This window comes from Bombyx mori, chromosome 13 (genome assembly GCF_030269925.1).
Source record: "Bombyx mori chromosome 13, ASM3026992v2".
NCBI lineage: Eukaryota > Metazoa > Arthropoda > Insecta > Lepidoptera > Bombycidae > Bombyx > Bombyx mori.
The window spans coordinates 3,534,478-3,556,986 of NC_085119.1; the positions used below are offsets into that span (position 1 = coordinate 3,534,478).

Consider the following 22,509-nt stretch of genomic DNA (forward strand, 5'->3'; position numbering starts at 1 on the left):
GCGTTTCAGTTTGAAGGGTGGGGCAGCCGCTGTAACTATACTTGAGACCTTAGAACTTATATCTGAAGGTGGGTGGCGCATTTACGTTGTAGATGTCTATGGGCTCCAGTAACTACTTAACACCAGGTGGGCTGTGAGCTCGTCCATCCATCTAAGCAATAAAAAAAGTACCGTAAAGTTCATAGATTAAATCAGTGATATATAAGAGGGACTTTTCAATGCATTACAATAAATATCGCACCATGGCTTAATGGTAAACATGACCAGAGTACTGATATTAATCTATGAGCGTTCAAAACCCTATCATAAAGGGAGCTGCTCCTATGAACTACCAGGAAATGTCCATGGTCTATTACCAAACTTTCTGATCAAACATGATTGACCTGAACTTTTGATCTAAAGGCCATACCGTGCCATTATCATGTATCCTTTTTCTCATAACGTAATATGAAGTGTAAATAAGCAAATTTGCGTTTGCAATATACACAACCTTTCATTCTTTTTGGGTTTTCGTTACAGAGAATTCACGGATATTGTGTCAAACTTTTACTTTAAAGAGGCTTACATAAAGACGCACATGAAGATGATAACATATTGTATGGGGCTGTTGACCGGCTATGTACTACATCGTATACAGTCGACCAAGTAAGTTGGTGTTTTTATTGAGAATACTGAAAAGGGATCGGGATTTTCTAGGGGTCTATGATGTTTAAATAAAATCGTATAGTTTGAATCATACCTACAAAATTATTGAATTTGTGCGATGTTCAAAATATTGGATGTAACCGGTATACATAGGTACTACCAATTTCTTCCGATGGAACGGCTTTTAGACCATAGGTTGGAAGGAGCATAGGACCAAGGACCATAGGAACTCGGAGGTGGTATTTTTTTTTCACGTGTCCTATGCTCCCGAAACTGCCTCCTGTATCGCCATTTAAGGTTTAATGAAAACTAAAATTAGAAAATAAATACCCTAAAATTTGTATGCGCGTGTTCACGAGTGCTGACGATTATTAGCTTTTTAACAATTTGACATATTTTATATCAACGGTGTTAGTGTAAGTTAATTAAATATATCTACTATATGTACTGTAAACTGATCATAGCTTAATATATCAATTTCAGCTATCAAATGTCTTATCTCCTCAAGAGCTTTGCGTGGCTGACCAGCATTATCTTGGGAACTGTGACCACTTTTTCGGTCACCTTGTTTTATCAAGAATGGTACGAATATAGTAACATCGAGGCAGCTGCATACATTTCCCTGCACAAACTTGCCTGGGGCATCGCTAACGGGTGGCTGATCATTGCGTGTTCCACTGGCAATGGAGGTGAGAATGCAAATCCATCAAAAAAAAACTCGACAATCCCACGGTATAAAGCCGCTTTTAGCTACGCTATAATATAATAGCATAGCATATAGCTCATAGCACAACAATATCGCACACCAAACATTGTTGTAGACACGTTCACACTGTTCTGTACTATATATTATTGGCTAAGTATAGGCTGCTATACTAACTATATGGCACTATAGTATAGCGTAGTTTGAAAGGAGCTTAAGATAATGCCAAATTTGAAATCATTAAATTTTTACATATAAAAAGAAAATACGGTAACAAAAACTGATTAGAGCTTTTTTTTTCTTAGTCTAAGGGCTCCAATGCAAAACGTACAAAGGTCGGCGATTAAAAACTGGACCTGAAAATATTTGACTCTAGGAATGTTGACTGGATTTTCTATTCTGTCTTTACAGGTATCCTTGGGAGACTACTATCCTGGAAGTTCCTGGGTCCTGTAGCAAGATTGACATTCTGCGCATATTTAGTTAATGGAATTGTAGAGTTATACTACGTTGGACAGCTGAGGCATCCGATGCATATAACATTCTTCACTGTGGTTTGTTGATTTTTGCTTTAGATAGATTAATGAATTCACGATCCATCGGTTATCAAGCGTTTACCAGATCTCACGGACATCATTATCTTCTTCTTTTTTTTCCTACCTATGCTGATAGCCTTGAGAGGCTATATCAGCGTTACCCTAGCGTGTAGGTGAGCTCGCGGGGCTCAAACCAGTGGTGTTGCTAACACTGGCCCTAGCAAGAGCAGTGCTTCGCAGAATCTACTGCCGGATCGGAAACGCGACCCATTGAGAAGACCCAGCGAGAAACTCAGTGGGCTCATTATCTAAATCTAACTGCCGCCATCAACTTTGGAATAGCCGGCTCATGTGTAATTGATTCTTCAAACCGAAACGATACAGATATATAGTGCATATTATTTATGTTTTTGTAATTGTTTCTTAATTGTGGTTGTTGTCAGGAGCAATGCGTGGGTCATGCAATAATACTTAAAAAGTTACTTCAATTTATTTGATGCTCGACTGTACTTCTGCGGTTTGTTTTAAATGAAATCGCAAAAAAAACAAGCGGTAACTAAAATTATTGTTCATTGTTTCCTCGTGACATGTTTCTGATTTGGTTTCCAGGTCGCCTCGGCAACATCGCATATAGTACTGACGTTCTTCTTAGCCCTGCTTCTGTGTTTGACATTCGAATCACCGTTGCACGGTATTGAAAAGATTCTCCTAAAGAGATTTGGTAAGATATGTTCTTTACAAAAATAAGTAAATAGTTTGAAATATTTCAGAAAATCGAAAACGAATTCCGAATTTATTGTGGCATCAAAATGTAATCAAATAGATTTCAATTTTAAAATATTTCTGTGGATATGATCGCTTTTAAATTTAAGAATTAATTAACAACACTATTTTCAGCTCAACCGAAACATCGAGAAAATCCAGATTCAGTACAAACTTCAAGAAACACTAGTCAGTCCAGACTGGAGTCATAGCATCACCGATGCTATATATATCTACGTTTTGTAAATAGTCTGCGAGTGTTGTAATGTAAATGGGTGTTTTGTTTAAAATTATGCTATAGTATTATTTTTGTAAATAAAAGGTACTGTTACGAGAGCTCTAATAAACCACTCTAGTAAACTCTAATAAAGCACTCTCTCTAAAGCACACTCTAATAAATCTCTAATAGAGCACTCTAATAAACCGGCGCCATCTAGGCGGGCTTCGGATAGCCTGCCGACCGAGAGAGCTGGTGGTCGTGGCGCCGACGACCGCCGGTCCGGCGTCCCGAGGGGGAGGGTGATGGGAGAGATGTGCTCCGCACTAAACCCTTCACTTTCCTCCCTTTGCCTTTTCATGAGTTCTGTCTCATGCGAGGTTTGGACGTTGGTTGTTGAGCGACAGGAGATTTTAGTCAGTTCGACTCTGACATGCTCCGCCCTCCATCCGCAGTGGAGGGCGGAAGTCCGGCGATTTCCTTATGACCAAAAAAAAGAACTGTTACGAGAGCTGTTAACGGGGCGTCTACTTAAATCTTAACTTAATACTCCGGGCTAATTGGTACTGTGATCATCCCCTGGTTTGCTGTATGTTCGAACTTAATTGTCTTATACAGTATATAATACAGTATTTATAAGCAAATTCCACGATCTAAGAACAACGTTGTGCAATCAACGGTATCAACACAAGATAGAACCATTATGTATATATATATGAATAAATTTATATTATAATGTTATAAAAATAAAATAATATCGACGGACAGTGTTGGCAGCAAACGGATGACACATTGAATGTAAATAACGTAAAATAAATCGTAAAATAGTCGTATAATTTTATATGAGACATAAACGGAAATGTTTGTTTTGGGTTATGATGACAATATATCATTTGACTGCGTGAGTTCGGTAGATAGAAATACATATATAAATATATATTTTTCGAATCAAAATAATACGTGTTATAATTTCGATATTAAAATTAACATAATGAAAATGTTAATTAGAAGTGATGCGTTGTAAAAAAAAAGGTGTAAATAACGAAGCCTTAGCTCAATTTTATTTTAATGCTACCCTCAATTTTTTATGGTGTTTTAGATTTTGTAAATGTTTTTTTTTCCTATTAAACTTGATACTACAAAAGCGTGTTACGTGCCTGGTTTTATTTAAAATTAACATGCCACTTCAAACAAGATATAATTAAAACAATTGTTACGTCTTAATAATAATTACCAACTATCAATCGTCTATGTCAGGAGTGTATTAAAAGAGGCTTTTATAGCTTATTTCTTAAAAAAAGTCGTCGTGGCCTAAAGGATAAGACGTGGATAAGGTGAATTCGTATCTACCGATTCACCGGTGCTCGAATACTAAAAACAGGTACAAATTTTTCTATTGAAATACGTACTTAACAAATCTTAACGATTGACTTCCATAGCCCATAGACATCCACAACGTTAATGCTACCTTGAGATAAGTTCTATGATCTCAGTATAGTTACAACGGCTGCCCCACCCTTCAAACCGAAACGCATTACTGCTTGACGACAGAAATAGGCAGGGTGGTGGCACCCACCTGCGCGGACTCACAAGAGGTCCTACCACCAGTAAAAGACCAGTAAATTTATATTTGCACTATATTTTACTAAAGTAATGCAAGATCACAAAAACTATGCACTATGATGTAATTGGACATCACAGTATGTAACTCAATAGGGATTGCAAGCACGAGCCTTAAGCTCTTTGAATCCGGCCACCGCTAGCGTTTGATTGAGAAGCGTGCAAGTCTCAGATACGTTCGCAATATCTCAAAGGGGTTTTGGACGGATATATGTAGTAAAAATTTCATTAAAGCATCTAAGAGCCATTTAGATTGAGAGAATTTGTCGCATGTTTCGTGATGATAGTTCGAACGTCAGTTTTGTAAGCGATATCAACCGGAAGATTATCGTGGCATAATATTTAAATACAAGTTAAAATTTAAAGCAAGCTTATGATAATATCGTGGACATTGAAAAGTAACTATAGTGCGCTGACATTGTTCACAGCCTTTAAATCTATCTTTGCTAACGAGCCCCTTATGCGCGGGGACCTCGTAGGAGGTTCGGCCCCCGGCCCGAAAAAAAAAAGTGTGCTGGTACCTACCCGCGCGGACTCACAGGTGGTCCTACCATCATCTCTGCGTTTTCTTGTATTAGCATCCGATTTTAGACTCCAGTTCACTAGCGAGATAATATAAAAATAAACTAAGAAATTTCACCTCAACCCAAACGCTCGTGGAACTATAAAATATACATAGCTAACTAACCATACAGACACACACAGACACAAACATACCGTAAAGTAGAGAAACCGCCGACCAAACTCCGTATTACATTTCGCTCGCGATACCGAGCGTCTGCTGTGAAATTTAATTTTCTTGTATATTAACCTGACGTATTCCCTCCCATCCTCTCAATATTGCGTTCCGGATGCGTCTGAAATGCTGTGCCTCTGAAACTACACTCAACGTTTTGTTAATATTGTCGGCTATATACTTATGTACATATATAGCTACTGAACATATTTTTGGTACAGTCTTCTTTATTTATTTTTTATTTTTTATGTGCTGCTGTGAAGCACTAATGCGTTTCGGTTTGAAGGGTGGGCCACCGTTGTAACTAACTATACTGAAACCTTTGAACTCATATCTCAAGGTGAGTGGCGGCATTTACGTTGTAGATATCTATGGGCTCCAGTAACCACTTAGCACCAGGTGGGCTGTGAGCTCGTGTACCTATCTAAGCTGCGAAAAAAAAAGTATGTTTTCCCGCTTTTACACTTTCCCAATTTTGACGCAAGAAACTTAATTAGTTATGGACTAAAATAGCATAAATTATTTTCGGTGAAAGACCTGCTGGTGAAATTCTCGTTAGAATCAGTCGGTTCAAGGATTAGAGGCGTAGCCAAACAAAGAGATAGAGAGACAGAAATAAAAAAAACACGTGTTTTGAAAGAGAAAAGGCATTATTTTCTCTGAAAACGAACTGTAGAGGAGCGTAATAGTTTTAAGTGGGATTAACTCAACCTCGGCTACGGGTCGTGTGATGCTAAAATTGTGATAACGAAATCCTCTGAAATAATTTATCACAGCCCTAATTGACTCAACGCTCCACACGCTTATGATCAAATAAATAGATACTTCCTTCCCTCGGTTCTGTATTGTTTACTTATCTAGTCTTTGCTGCAATTTGAAAAATAGGAAAAGTATTAAGTATATATGTTTGTCTCCTTTTACATGTTTCATTGGGTTTTATTTTCTTGTAGAAGTAACACGTTCATAAATATTCTATTTCATTATTTCGCACGCTGAATTTACTAGATATATCTGTCTTTACTCTTTTTAGCTTTCAATGCTAAAATAGTTTTCACTTCAAGACATAATGACGTGACACGTTGACATAGACAGTTTGGCTACTGGCTAATGTCAATTTGTGCGTAGGAAACAATGCGATCCATTTCTGTGGAATGAACGATTTCCGCGCTTCTTACAGCCCCAACGCAAGTCAGTGCCAATCTAAGTTTCCTAGTTTAAAAATATTTCCGGAAGTTGATAGCGTTGTCTGAAGTTATGTTCGCATTATGCAAAGTTTCCCTTTATTGATACAGATGAAGCCCGCAGACATGATTAATGATGTCGCCATTGTAGTGACAAAAACATCAAGTTCCCAGGCTCGTGTACTTTAAACTCGAAGGCTGTGGATGCGTCATAACGGCTCATTAATCAGAGTGTAAGCGCTGTTCGGTGTTAGTCATCAAAACAATTAAGTTCGCGGAGATTCTCTGATGTAGAACTGGGGTTGGGGAAACAGGGGGGCGCTATTTTTCAAAATTATATAAAAAAAATTGGCTTTTCAAGCTTAATATATTGACAAGATGAATAAAGCTGTCTTAGGTATAGTATTAGTAGCATATATCGACCTATATAAAAAAAATGTGTGGTGTCGTGGGACACCGGATAGAAACGAAGTCCCTTATTATAAAAATATTAATTTTAAGTTCTATCCGAGGTATAAAGAAAATAATTATTCGGGTATACATTTTTTATTAAGATTTTTTTATTGATAAAAAAAACTACTTTACAAATTTATCAACTATATTATATTCACAATGATTTATAAAAACTATATAATAAAAATGTTATTTTTTGTACGTACAAAATTATATCGTACACTGTGTGCATTACTAATAAAAATCTTACGTTACGGACGTTTTTTTCCCGATTGCGGTAACCCCTCCGTATCGTCCCATAAGGAACTTCGTTCTAAATAAAAACAGTAACCGGGACCACTTATGTACAGAAATCTGCGTTGTAAATGCGGATAAAATACTCAACAAAATGAGTTGATGATGCATTATGAAAGTTTACAGCTCCATAGCGAAACGCAGTGATTTATCACTCAACTCCAACTGAATTCTTATCTTGAGCTCCGTAACCCTAAACGAGTTAAAACCATCATCTATTTCTATCACGACACAATTACGCATTCCATCTCTAGGATCAAACAAGAGTTGTTCAATGCAGCCGAGACTTCATGTTCTAGTGTCTATGTCTACGATAGCCATGTAACGTCAAGTCGTCATCTACGTTTAAAATAACAATGAAAATGTACCTTTTTATTTATTTATTGTTTAGATGGGTGTACGAGTTCACGGCCTAAGTGGTTACCGGAGCCCATAGACATCTACAACGTATATGCTGCCACCTATCTTGAGACATGAGTTGTAAGATCTCACTTTACAACAGTACAACGGCTACCCCGCCCTTCAAACCAAAACGCATTACTGCTTCACGGCAGAAATAGGCAGGGTGCTAGTACCTACCCGTGCGGACTCACAAGACGTCCTACCACCAGTAATCACGCAAATTATAATTTTGTTGAATTTTGTGACACGATGTTATTCCTTCACCGTGGAAGTCAATCGTGAACATTTGTTAAGTACGTATTTCATCAGAAAAATTGGTACCCGCCTGCGGGATTCGAATACCGGCGCATCGCTAGATACGAATACACCGACTTCATTTTATAACCTATAATAAGCTTAATAATACAGTTCAAAGTATCTTTGAGTTAGGAAAGTTGATACACAAAGTAACTCGAAAACAACGGGACACATAAAATAATTTAATTTTCGTAATTGCAAAAGCGGCCCAGAAGCCACACGGGAGCAAATAAACAAACGCGAGACAAGTTGGCTGTTTAGACAGAAGATAAAAGATAACGGAACGGGGAACTTGTAAGCCGGTTGTTCGGTCGCGATAACATTCTACTTGGTGTTCCCGCCAGAGCCAATATAAGTTTCCTACCCTATCTCTTTTCTCGTCTGAGGCCCTCTGTTCTTGGGGTCTTAGCCAAATTTATAAATAACTAGCCGTACTCACCCGCTTCGCTGCGCATTTAAAATTAACATTATTATTTATTGTCATTATTATTAGGGAGTCCAACACTCATATCAATATTAGCCTATCCATTAAGTACATGTATTTTCTAAATGGATACCAAGTTTAAAGTCAATCGGATGCACGGTTCAGTAGTTATAACGGAACATCCGTAGAAACCACTGTAGAGTTATATATTAGTATAGATTACACAAATGGGTGTTCTAAAAAAAGTTAATGCTTTAAAAGAAAGAAAAAAATATTCAAGTGATTAATTAATACAATATGAATTTCTGAAGACGGTTTTCCATAATAATGAGCACGATTTTATTATGACAAAACCTAACAAATTCTATTTAGGTAGCTACAATTTTAGACAAGTAGCAAACTCGCTACATTATTTTTTACACATTTATCTAGCCATGAATTTGGCTAATCAACCTACTGCTTCTTTTGAGCAGAAAAAAAATATGACATCTATAAATTTGGAATCCGTTCCAAGTAATTTAAATTAATTACTAAGACAACAGAGTTTACCTCTTGCAGTAAATATGATTTATTTGGACACAGCCCATCAACAAATAATATTTCTTTGAAAACAACTGTGATCAACCTAGTGCATCAGAACTTACAAGGTTTGATGGGTAAAGAACTTGAAATTGATTTGTTCCTAGATTATAATAAAGTCAATGTTCTATGTGTTACTGAACATTGGCTTAAAAAATATGAATTAAATTGTAATTTTAAAAATCACCAGGTTGTAAGTTCCTTCTGCAGAGAGAATGCTATACGAGGTGGCTCACTGATCATTGTTAATAAAGATTATAAATGTAAGGAACGTAGAGACATTGTGAGCCTCTCTGTGGAACGGATTATTGAAATGGCATGTGTAGAGCTTGAGCGATTCATTGTTGTAAGTGTGTACAGGCCCCCGAATTCGTTATATGATTTTTTTGAAAATATAATGGAACGTGTTTTATTAAAGCTTTCTGTTTCTAATAAACATGTTTTTATTTGTGGTGATTTTAATATAAATTTATTAGAAAATACAAATGCCACTATTAGACTCAGAACATTGTTAAAATCATATAACCTTAGCAATCTATTTTCAGAGCCCACAAGAATAACTAGCACATCGGCAACCTGTATAGATAATATTTTCACAAATGTAAAACCTTTACATAAATGCATTATTAATCATTTAAGTTCAGACCACAGTGGACAATTCTTATCTTTTAAAATTAAATCTGTTTCAGATGTTAATAGTACAAGAAAGCTACCGTTTGTTCCTATTAATATTAGACGTTTGGAGAAGCTTAGAGGTAAAGTTTTGGCAAAAATTCCGAATGTTTGTTATAGTGAAGATCCTAATGTTCATTACATGGATTTATTTAATGTTATTAATTCTGAATTTAGTGCCATCTTTACTTCTAAAACTCTGATCTTACATAATAAAAGATCATTCAATGAATGGGCGACTGTTGGAATTCACAAAAGTAAGCAGAGATTATACCGTCGGCTTATTGCAAGAACTCATTAACTGCAAAAAATCACTAAATGCGTTTTTATCTATAATGGGCTCATTTTTGCATATTCTACAAAATGCAAAAACACACTAATTTCTAGCTGGCCAATTTTAGCCGTTACGTCTTTGGTAGAAAATTGATAATTGCAACTTTGGAAGTCAGGCATTTACAAAGATTCACTAAGCAGCACTAATTATTTTTATTAAATGGATAATTATTTGAAAACAGCATACATTACATTACAGAACTCATTTTAAGCATCTAATTAATTTTATCAAAACAGTGTAGTGTAATATAGCTTAAAATTGCATTTCGATAAAATTCATTATTTACATTTAGTTAGTTTCTCTAATGAATCATTTCATCACAAATGCACAATAAGTAATCTTAATGATTTTTATCGATATTAATATAATATAAATCATAATATTAAGATTTCCATAAAATCATTTATTCTTTTTCCTTATTTTTTCCATTTTGTTGATGGCATGATTTTAATAAGTTAACATCGATTAAAAGAACATAGTAACTTCTTGCTGGCTACGTGGTTCCTCGGTTGTAGTTTAGTGAGTTATATAGGGTTTGGTGAAATGCGACAAAACAGCTTGTCTAGGGAACACGGGGCATAAGACGAAACCGACGAACGCGGGTGAGGGTGGGTTTGCGCGGGACGAGAGAGTACTGCCTCGCTCGCTCAGTTTGCGGCGAGATACGTTGATTACCACGCCTATTATAGAAGTTAATGATTTTTGACAAAATGCAACGAAATAAATGTTTCAAACAAGGACGAGGAAGCAAGATGTTGGAGCAATTGAAGTTCCGAACAACCTTCGCACAACCGAGCAAGCAAACACCTGACCTACAATAGCATCATTCTTTCCACGGGTGTAGAAGATGTTAAATTATACACTGGAGAACGGGCAACATCGTTATCTGAGAATCATACCAGTGGACTACGATTGCCAACTTGTATTTACTGATAGGATGGTTGGTATGGCGTATGGCAAGCCCGTACGAGTTGGTACCACCATCGAAGCGAAGCAGCATACGGAACAATTTAGATTTAGATTTCGGGTCTCAAGATGGGTGGTGGCTTTCACGTTGGATCTCTATGAGCTGCAGTAATCACTGTAACACCAGACAGGCTTTTTTATATTTTTTTAGGATTGAAGGATTACTGGTGGCCCGGAGGCCTTTCCAGATTCACCAGGACATGTGGGCTAGCAAAGGCTAACAGCTGTCCGTGCGCCTCCGAAGAAGACCTAACAACTCAAGAACAGCTGCTTCGTGAATGAATCTACTACCGGATCGGAATCGCAACCCACTGAGAAGACCCGGCGAGAAACTCAGCGAGCTGATGCAAGAACGTAATCAGTTTCTGTTATGCTTAATGCTATACTTAGTTCAAGTTACCCACCTTGAGGTGGTTGAACATAAGTATTTAGAATTGGGCCACACACATAATATGGAGGTCGATAATATGCATAGTTCTATCGAGAATCAAATGTGTCTTATGCCAATTTTTTCTATGATAGATCTTTGTAATGTTTTAAGATTGGCTAGATCGAACAGAAAGCTAAAAAAGAAAAAAAACAGCAAAGACGTCGTATGAACCTATAGTAATGAGCCACTCTGATATCTTGAACCTAAAAGAGTTGAGAAACAAATTAATGTTTAATAAGTCAATTGACACTGTAGGACTACAGTGTTTGAAGGTTAAATGCTTCAAGCTTGGAAAAACCGACTTAAAATTGTTCAATATAGGTATGACTACGTTTCCAATATTAAAAACCTAGCCTGCAGAGCTACACCATTGGTATAATAATATACCTGATAAAGAATTATCTTCCTGAAGAAGAAACCTCTGATACAGATTTTTCTAACCTAGATTTTTGTTTTTTTTGTTTTATGTTTTTGTATGGTGTTTAAGCTCAGTCCCTAATTTTCATTAAAAAATACATGATTGAATGAATACATGAGTGATTGACTAACAGGAAGATGAAAATTATTTTTAGTTTATTATTTAAGTCATCGTTGCCTAAAAGATAAGATGTCCGGTGCATTCGTATCTAGCGATGCACCGGTGTTCGAATCCCGCAGGCGGGTACCAATTTTTCTGATGAAATACGTACTTAACAAAATATGTTCACGATCTACTTCCACGGTGAAGGAATAACATCGTGTAATAAACTCGCATAATTATAATTTGCGTAATTACTGGTGGTAGGACCTCTTGTGAGTCCGTACAGGTGGGTACCACCACCCCGCCCATTTCTGCCGTGAAGCAGAAATGCGTTTCGGCTTCCAGGGTTTTTTTTTATTGCCCTTGTAGGCAGACGTGCATACGGCCCACCTGATGGTGAGTGTTTACCGTCGCCCATGGACTTCAGCAATGCCAGAGGCAGAGCCAAGCCGCTGCCTACCGTTTAATACTCTCTATAAGCCTCGTTTGAAGAAGGACATGTCATAGCGCTCGGGAAACACCGTGAAAGGGAGCTCATTCCATAGCCGGATGGTACGCAATAAAAATCTCTGGAAACGCACTGCGGATGACCGCAACGGCTCCAGGTAGTATGGATGAACTCTACTCCGGTGGCGGGCGGTGCGATGGTAAAAACGAGATGCCGGTATCATCTCGATCAATTCCTCAGAGCACTCCCCATGGAACATACGGTACAAAATACAGAGGGAACTGAAGTCCTCCGCAGACCCAGAGGTTCCAAACGATACCTGAGAATGGGATTATCAACAATCCAAATGTCCCTCCTCTGTATAGGTGGGGCAGCGTTGTGACCATACTGATACCTTAGAACTTATATCTCAAGGTGGGTGGCGCATTTACGTTGTAGATGTCTATGGGCTCCAGTAACCACTTAATACCAGGTGAGCTGTGAACTCGTACACCCATCTGAGCAATAAAATAAAAATAAAATTATGTACAACTTTTGAGACTGCGAAGTTGTCGTGAGTACTTGGCAATATTAGCTATTGCAAGTTCTTACGTCAACTGTTATGAAAAAAATGTTTTTGATTATTATGTTATTATTCGTTTTTGTTTATTTCAATAAGGTTTGATAAGTATTTTGTTGTTTTATTTTAATTTAAGAAATAATTAATTCACATATAAAACCGACTTACAGTAGCAAGAAGTCATTAACTTTTAGTTTTAGTATATAAATAATATATAATGTTATATGACTACCGAATCGCACTTGTTTTAATTAATATACATATTAAGCAATCCAAAACATTCAATTTTGCTCACTGTAATTATATATGAAGGATAATATGGGCTAATCAACATAACCACTAAATAATTCCAACTAAAATGCCGTTTTCCCAAAATAATGAATATGTCACTTAATGACTTCTTGCAATAAGCCGACGATACGATCTCTATCATGAAAAATCATATAATCATAATAAGTCATTTCATGAGTATGTCTCTCAATATTCCAAGCTGTTTAAAAAAGTCTGTACATTGGCCAAGTCATTGTACTTAGGCAATCTTATAAAAAATGCACCTGACAAAATTAAAATGACTTGGAATATCATTAATAGGGAGACTGGGAATGTCAGAAACAGCAATGCTGAATTAACTTTAAAAATCAATAATCGAATAATAACTTCTCATCAAGAAGTGGCCAGTGCCTTTGAGCACTACTTTGCTGATATCCCAGCTTCTACCACAAAATCTTTAATTTCATCTCCTACCGTCGCCGAATCATTACTGCAAAATCATGTTGATAAATGCAGTGTTAACTTTAAGTTCACAAATATTGATATAAAGGACATAATTGATAATTTCAAGCTCATTAATATTAAGAAAATTGGTGATTTATGGGGAATTTCAATTAATGTTATAAAATCCATTACTGATATAATTGCACCTTACCTTGCTACAATATTTAATGACTGTATTGATGGTGGTGTGTTTCCTGATCTAATGAAATATAGTAAAATAATACCTTTATTTAAATCTGGTAGTACTTTTGACCCCTCTAACTTTAGGCCCATTTCAGTACTACCTACATTGAGTAAAATTTTTGAAAAAAATATTCTGGAACAACTTTTGAACCATTTCAATTCCAATAACCTGCTTCATAACAAACAATATGGATTCACTAGAGGTCGGTCAACTATTGATGCAGGTGTAGATCTCATTAAAAATATTTTTCAGGCTTGGGAAGAGTCGCATAATGCCCTTGGGGTTTTCTGCGACTTATCTAAAGCTTTTGATTGTGTTGAGCATAATACATTGTTGAGGAAATTACACCATTATGGTATTAGGGGCGTTTCATTAGAACTTATTAAATCTTATTTATCCGGAAGAATCCAAAAGGTAGACGTTAAAGGAACCAGATCTTCCGGTGTCTTACTTAATATGGGTGTTCCTCAGGGTTCCATATTGGGTCCCTTCCTATTTCTTGTATATATCAATGATTTACCTAAGTTTATTGAAACCCGTCACGAGGTCGTATTATTCGCTGATGATACATCATTATTGTTTAAAATTAAACGACATTTGGAAGATTATGACGATGTGAATGATGCAATCTCGCGCGTGGTACATTGGTTTAGTGTTAATAATCTGTTATTAAATAACAAAAAAACAAAATGTATAAAATTTACCACACCTAATGTTAGACAAGTTGACACTAATATTACTGTAAGTGGAGAGACACTGGAGCTTGTGGATTCGACCGTTTTTCTTGGTATAACAGTTGATTCCAAGCTGCAGTGGGGTCCTCACATATGCAAGTTAGCGAGTAGGCTTAGTTCTGCAGCGTTTGCGGTAAAAAAAATACGAATGTATATTAATGAAGATACGGCACGCCTGGTTTATTTTAGTTATTTTCATAGTGTTATGTCCTATGGCATTTTGCTATGGGGCAATGCTGCCGATGTCGAAACGATTTTCATCCTGCAGAAGAGGGCTATTCGTGCTATTTATAATATGCACCCAAGGGAATCCTTGAGGGACAAGTTTAAGGAAATCAAAATTCTAACTTTAGCGTCCCAATACATTTTTGAAAATTTATTGTACGTGCGTAAAAACATTGAAGAATTCCCCAGAGTCTGCGATTTGCACAATGTGAACACTAGGAACAAACATAGGCTTGTGTTGCCGGCGGCTCGAATTAAGAAAATAAGCAACTCTTTTAGGGGGCTGGGTGTACAGCTTTTCAACAAGATCCCACTAAACGTTCAACTACTACCTGTTCATAGATTTAAGAAAACTGTTAAGGAACGTTTGTGCAACAAGGCGTATTATAAAGTTAAGGATTATTTACTAGATGGCACTACGTGGGAATGAGGCGCTCGCTCCTGGCCTTTTCATTTTTCATTATTATAATTTTTTTTAATTGTATTTTTTTGACTTGTTTTTTCTTTTATTGTGAATATTTCTATTTATTTTAAAAAAAAGAAAATATTTGAGAAAAAACAAAAAAAAAAGCCCGCTGAGTTTGTTTCGCCGGTTCTTCTCAGGACTGTGGCTTTTTTTTGGAACCGGTGGTAGAGTTAACATTGTTATTTGTATTTTGACATTCAACAAGTGTGTCATACTGACATCTAAGTTGAAATAAATGATTTTGAATTTGAATTTGAATTTGATATTTTTATTTAGTTTCATAACCTATTTTTAGAAGCGTCCGGGCGTCCTACTGATTTGACAAACGTTGGATGTGTTTTGTTTTATAACTTTGGTTCAGTATCGACGAAAAAGTTTACAATTACAAAGCGACTTAAGCTCGCTTAAAGTCTTATAACATTTTTAAATTCTACATTGAGCTTTGATCCTTTGTTTAAGTGATAACATTTAATTTTAATGTCCAGGATCTCACAGTCACAGTTTGCTGACGAATTTTCTAGACCGCAATTATGTCATTTAGATCGTTTGAAGTATTATATTTTGACAGATCTTTGCGAAATGTACCGAATAAACGTCAAACTATAGTATTTAAATGCTGTATTTTGTTAGCATAGCTCTCTGCGTTCACCTCGGAGTAGTGTTTGTAATGTTGACCGCGGGAATCCCCCTACTCTGACCGGGTTCTACCCCGGACGGAGATCGGACGTCGGGTGTAAGAGTGCAGGGGAGTCGTTTAGTGTGGTAGGGCTCTAAAACTCCTTGGGCCCGCGGTCTGCTCCCAACACCTGCAGATCGTCAAGTCTTACATACGCCGCGCACCCCCTAGGCGCGGGGACCTCGTAGGAGGTTCGGCCCCAGGCCCGAAAAAAAAATCGGTTGTCTGTAAAGTCGGTTTACTGACGATAGTTGAACGTGATAACGTCATAAGAAAATACTGATGGAATGGTTTCATTTTTCAATTATCGCAATTATCGTTGTTATAAACAATTGACACCGCATTCACTTTTCAATACATGTAAATGTATTATTGTATAGCAGCTGTCCACGCGGATGCATCGCTCACTCAAGTAGGAGAGAGACAGATGTCGAACGCTGCCGAACGCGGAGGCCGATTGTGCCTCTTTGTCGCTCGTTGCGCGCTCTCGCTTGCACTTCAAGCCTTAAATGGAACGCCTTAGAGCGAGGTAACGCCGCATGAGTCATGTTTTTTCGTGCGTGCAGCCGGCTCCATCGAATTATAAGACGTTGTCACGTCAAAAAGCTTTATACATTCGATTTCGACGAAGTCCATTAAATTTCTATAACACGTTGCATCTCAACGACGCGACGCTACGAATTGAACCGGCTAATGACGTTAAACAAATTGAGGCCGGATCCCGTAAAATTAAACAACCCTTCCCGACCTAGAAACGAGCTGCATTAAGTAAATTTTACGACTGAAAAACTTGTATTTAAGTGTTGACGAGAGCAATGTTACTTACTTTTTACCCTTTCAGAGCCTTACCTTGTTACGGCACCTGCGTTACTTGAATTATGTAAATATACCTTAATTCGAGTTCCCTCGTAACTTTTTTACGTTTACGCTTGGTTAAGAGAGATTTTCGTCCGCCCAGAGTTTTCGATGCGACTCGTAAAGGGATCGGTTGATTGGCGTATCATGGATTTGTGAGACTGGTTTTGTTACGATGTGAGAAGATAGTATTTTTATTAGTGGCTTTCCGGAGTCCTCATTTTCTGAGTAGGATTTGTTTCGTTGGCCTAGATATACCTGTTGTAGAGTAGCTATAAAACAGTGGCTTACAGAAAACGTAAAGCTTAAGCATTTTAAATTTCAAGAAAGAAGAAGATGGTTAGCGCTTGTCTAACTCCTAAGATCCTATAGTCGTGAAGATGAATGCTTAAGTCAATCAAATTACCAAACTTCAAGATACCATTAGTTCTTCCTGTGTAAAATAAAACGTAAAGATCAAGAATATTATTATAGAAAAATAGACGGTAGCTAACACAATATTCAAATATTGACGAATAACACCTTAGTCATCCGTGACCACAAGAGGTCCTATCACCAGTACACAAGAGTTCCTACCACCAGTATAACCGCTCGAAGTTACTATATATAATAGGTATATAATCTGTGCAAACAAAAAATATTCTTCATAGATGAAGTTATTTGTTTTGAATCGTGCTATAGTTATGTTACTTGGTTTAGTATCAGTATGCATTTCTAAATGAGTATCGAAGTTTCTGTGACGAATTTGAGGGGACGACCAGTAAATGAATAAAAGGTAATTTACCGTGTAATGAGCCATCGTACAAAACAAGCATATTATTTCTTAGTAAAATATATTTAACAAGTATCAGTGACCACAGTGACCGTTCCAATATGCACAAATACTGCTGATTATATATGAGCTGTGACACAGTGGGAGGAGGAAAATAAACATGCAACGCTTCTGATAAAAAAAATTATATTTTTTTGCTAGCGACCCGCCCTCGCTTCGCTTCGGAAACATTAAATTTTATTATTGATAGCTGAGTCCCGCGATGTAACCCGCGGTTACCCGCGCGAGGCGAAGCTAGTCTAAGAAAAGCCTAAGTTACTCCTTATATCATCAGCTACCTATCAGTGAAAGTCCCGTCAAAATCGGTCCAGCCGTTCTAGAGATTCGCCGGAACAAACGGACAGACAGACAGACAAAAATTGTAAAAAATGTTATGTACCGTATATATATCCATATGCATGTAGTAAAAAGCTACTATTTAAATATTACAAACAGACACACCAATTTTATTTATTTGTATAGATTGTTTTGGGGCGTGGGCATACTCCCACGGAATTAAGTTATTAACGGAGTCCATAGACATCAACAACGATAATGCCACCACCCACCTCGATACATGAACGCTAAGTCTTAGTTTTACAGTACAGGGACTACCTCATCTTTTTAGAATGGAGGTACCTATCCGTTTGGACTCACAAGACTATATTACTAATAAAACATGCTCTGAGGTTGTTCACAGACTAACTGTATTTTATTCTTTTAATAGACAATTATGATGAGGTGTGCCAAATAGTTGCTAATAGATGTCGCTACTAGTATGTTAAAGAAATTTATTTTGATACTAACTTTAACAATTACTAGTACCCTACTTTCAAATAATATCGAATAGATAAAAACTGTTTGGTACAGTTATAGTGATATTTTATTAATATCATTTATATTTTATCAACGTCTAAGTTTGGTACCAATATCTTCGTGTATCTTTATACATTTATAGCTCTAGAGAAATAAGTTCTTGAGAACAATAAAACTATGATCTATTTTGAAATAATGCCGTTTTGAATTAATGCCGTTGTAACAATATTGAGACCTTAGAACTAATATCTCAAGGTAGGTGGCGCATTTACGTTGTAGATGTCTATGGGCTCCAGTAACCACTTAGCACCAGATGGGCTGTGAGCTCGTCCACCCATATAAGCAATAAAAAAATATATAGGTCAAATTGTCACAGTCTAATATTTATCTTGATTTACACTATCTAGCTAGCTCATCTAATCTAGCTAGTAATCTAGGTAGCTAATATCTGAAGAGAAAATTCCCTGTTAGAATTTTAAATACTCTTCTATTTAATTTTAAAGAAACCTAATTAAACTTTCAAAAATTATGTTAAGTACTAAAAAAAGTGAATCGTCGTGAAATAAGTCTTATTTGGAATTAAGTAATTATCTCTTATATTATTTTAATAATTTCTTTATAATCCCCCGATACGTATACGTCAGCACACTCAATGTGCCAAAGACCTAACCTTATCGGTCGTACAAACTTCAACTTGCGTACAATAATTGATAAGATCGATCTTATTTACTACGAAATAAGGGTGAAAATATACTTTTTTCATCTGCGTGTTGTTTGTTGCAGATGATTCGATCTCTCGGATTTAACTAATTACTAATAACCTAGGGATCTTTTAATATGTACATAAGATATATAAGACGAATTAATCTGTAAGATGTCATATTTAGTTTGAGCCGTGTACGAGTGAACATGAAGGGGGTTTACTTAATTTTCACCCTGATTCTAGTATACGTTGCTTCGACCTGGGCTTCACTAGATGCAGCTGATGGTAAGTTTATATTTTGTACTCTTCGTAGGAAAGTACAGCGTTTTCACTTGTGGTAGGATGTGTTGTAAGTTCGCAAGGGTAGGTAGCACCACCCCGCCTATTCCTACCATAATGCGTTTCGGTTTGAAAGGTGGGGCAGCCGTTGTACTGTAAAAATTGAGATCTTAGAACTCATGTCTCAAGATTTTGTGAAGTCGTCGTGACCTAACGGATAAGACGTCCGGTGCATTCGTGTTGAAGCGATGCACCGGTGTACAAATCCCGCAGGCGGGTACCAATTTTTCTAATGAAATACGTATTCAACAAATGTTCACGATTGATTTCCACGGTGAAGGAATAACATCGTGTAATAAAAATGAAACCCGCAAAATTATAATTTGCGTAATTACTGGTGGTAGGACCTCTTGTGAGTCCGCACGGGTAGGCACCACTACCATGCCTATTTCTGCCGTGAAGCAGAAAGAAGCGTTTCGGTTTGAAGGGTGGGGCAGCCGTTGTAACTATAATTGAGACCTTAGAACTTATATCCCAAAGGTGCGTGGCGCATTTACGTTGTAGATGTCTATGGGCTCCAGTAACCACTTAACACCAGGTGGACTGTGAGCTCGTCCACTCATCTAAGCAATAAAAAAATAATAAAAAAAGATGGATGATTGCGTTTACGTTGTTGATGTCTATGGGCTTCGGCAACCATTTAAAACCATGTGGGCCGTGAGCTCGTCCACTCATCTAACCAATAAAAAAAAAGCATCACCTATCTGCCTATTTCTGCCCCGAAGGAATCATACAAACATAATCGAGACTTTTATCTCATCTGTTAAAGTTGCTTTTACATTGTTCAGTCTATGAGCTCTTGTGATCATTAATTTTGAAAAGATAGGTAGATTAGAGTTCGTCAAGCATGTTCTATTAAAAAAAAAAATCAAATATATATTAGATATGATGTTCTGCCCTTGAAACCGACCCGAACTAGTTAGACTTTGCATTAGAAATAGGTAAGTACATGTTTTAACACCAAAACACAAAAAGATGCCTGTTTTTTTTGTGGATCAAAATTTCACTATGCGTTTTTCAACTTGAATTGTACTTTTGATAAATTTTGCGGAATCAAAATTCGAGATTATTTTATTTTAGAAGTTCGAGTTATGAACGTGGAATCCCAAAGGCTGTTTCGATCCAGGAGGGCCTTACCATGTGCGAAGAAGAGCTGTGACAGCTGGTGCCGGAGATTGGATTATCCAGGCGGAGAATGTGTAACAAAGTGGAAATGCTCCTGTAATTGGATGCAGATTGACAAATAATAATATTTCTCTATCTCTCATCAGAACAATACTGTTGGTTATTACTTAAAATGTTTATCTTTTTAATTTGGGTTTTTTTTTCCTATATATGCTATGCTGCTTTCTATGCTGATAGCCTTGAGAGGCTATATCAGCATTGCCCAAGGGTGTAGTGAGCTCTCGGGGCTCAAACCGGAGGTATTGCTAACACTGGCCCTAGCAAGAGCAGTGCTTCGCTGAATCTACTACCGGATCGGAAACGCGATCCACCGAGAAGATCCGGCGAGAAACTCAGTGGGTTATAATAATATTTACTGGTGGTAGGACCTCTTTTGAGTCCGCACGGGTAGGTACCACCCCCCTGCCTATTTTTGTCGTGAAGCAGTAATGCGTTTCGGTTTGAAGGGTAGGGCAGCCCTTGTAACTATACTGAGATCTTAGAGCTTATATCTCAAGGTGGGTGGCGCATTTACATTGTAGATGTCTAGCACCGGTGGGCTGTGAGCTCGTACCATCCAAGTAATAAAAAAAAATATTAATCAACGGACACGTGGAATATGAGCATTGAGCGGTTTTATCGCTGAAAGCTTCTTTTTGATCAACGAAACCGGTACCTTGACGGCAAATGGTATCAGGATATCTTATACCGCCATGCTCCCGAAGGACCTTGTCTATAAGTGTGTGTATACTTTTATGTGTGCCTTGTATGTATATGCGTTTTTTTTTATTTATTTTTTTATTGCCTTTGTAGGCAGACGAGCATACGGCCCACCTGTTGGTAAGTGGTCACCGTCGCTCATGGACGTCAGCAATGCCAGGGGCAGAGCCAAGCCGCTGCGTACCAAACGCAGCGTGTCTTTCTATTCGACTATACTTGAAAAGTTGTTGGTTTCATTTATTTATTCCAACTCCATATTTATTTTTCGGTTTTTCACGTCTGCCGTCTTGTGATTGCCAGTTTATTCAAAAAAGCAAAATTTACTAGAAAGAAAAGAAACAGGGAATAAGAGTCCGCTGACGGAGGGGTACTTTAAAAAAAAATCGTGTATCGGCTTATTTCGATGAAGAAAAAACGTCTAATCATTATGTTAAAGGCGCGTTCCTGGTGGGTGAATAAAGATGACCGTTACCTCTAAATATATTTATACAAATTCACAAGTCTGTTTCTTGTATACATTTAGTTGATATTTTACAGTTCGAAATGATAAAACGTTTAAGGTTAATATTGATAGTTTATTTTTTAAACTATCGGTCCAGAGAGAAACGTACCTATAGTTTTATATCTCAAATATATTATGTGTATAATCTATGGTTTTATACAGTAGCATTAATGCGACATGTTTTGTAAAATTTACAACTGACATTGGCACAGTTTGCTCAAATGGTTTCGTGTATAACCGATAGATGGCGCTGTGTTCATAAATTAAAGAAACTGACTAAACTTACACTAATAAATAATATAATAATATTATGTACTCAATACATACGTGTTGTTAGTTTCGTAAAATCCTTAAAAAATCAATAAATGTCAACAATTGTTTCGTTACAAACTTGTTGTTTTTATTCAACTTATCGTTAAAAAATCTGCTATACTAATGTAGTATCCTCACTATTGTACGGTTAGCCGTGTATTTTTTTACTTTTGTTAGAAAATAACAACAGGCATAATAAATTATAGGCAATGAAATTTTTTTTAATTTTTTTTTATTGCTAAGATGGGTGGACGAGCTCATAGCCCACCTGGTGTTAAGTGGTTACTGGAGCCCATAGACATCTACAACGTAAATGCGCCACCCACCTTGAGATATAAGTTCTAAGGTCTCAGTATAGTTACAATAATAAATAACCACTATTCATTCGTTAAGGCAAAAAATTTCATTGATTTACTTAATGTATATCATTTAAAAATACCACCACGACTC

General features: G+C 36.9%; 3 protein-coding genes across 4 annotated transcripts in view; 2 read left to right on the plus strand and 1 right to left on the minus strand.

Moving 5' to 3' along the window:
- Positions 1–4,015, plus strand: part of LOC101746685 (nose resistant to fluoxetine protein 6) — a 42,206-nt gene extending 38,191 nt beyond the window's left edge. The window contains exons 8-13 of one of the 2 annotated variants that reach the window (XR_009974614.1): positions 520–645; positions 1,129–1,334; positions 1,760–1,902; positions 2,494–2,605; positions 2,782–3,001; positions 3,056–4,015. Coding sequence is in view for 1 of the 2 variants with exons in the window: in XM_038014975.2 (XP_037870903.1) it covers positions 520–645; positions 1,129–1,334; positions 1,760–1,902; positions 2,494–2,605; positions 2,782–2,858 (664 nt within the window). In the remaining variant the exon portion in view is untranslated. Of the gene's footprint in view, positions 1–519; positions 646–1,128; positions 1,335–1,759; positions 1,903–2,493; positions 2,606–2,781 lie in introns of both variants that reach the window. The other variant, XM_038014975.2, reaches the window with a different exon arrangement.
- LOC134199939 (uncharacterized protein K02A2.6-like) overlaps positions 1–22,509 on the minus strand; it is a 933,609-nt gene that overhangs the window by 21,726 nt on the left and 889,374 nt on the right. The gene's annotated exons all lie outside the window — the stretch shown is intronic.
- On the plus strand, positions 19,199–20,674 carry Defensin2 (defensin like protein 2). The gene is made up of 2 exons (NM_001135205.2): positions 19,199–19,307; positions 20,442–20,674. The coding sequence occupies exons 1-2, from the start codon at positions 19,229–19,231 to the stop codon at positions 20,606–20,608; spliced, it is 246 nt and encodes an 81-aa protein (NP_001128677.1). The 5' UTR covers positions 19,199–19,228; the 3' UTR covers positions 20,609–20,674.

What these genes read in the sequence shown, in the direction of transcription:
- Defensin2 (NM_001135205.2), top strand. Translation starts at nt 19,229, where the DNA reads ATGAAGGGGGTTTACTTAATTTTCACCCTGATTCTAGTATACGTTGCT. An exon ending in TTCACTAGATGCAGCTGATG is followed by an intron (nt 19,308 to 20,441) that starts GTAAGTTTATAT and finishes ATTTTATTTTAG; the next exon opens with AAGTTCGAGTTATGAACGTG.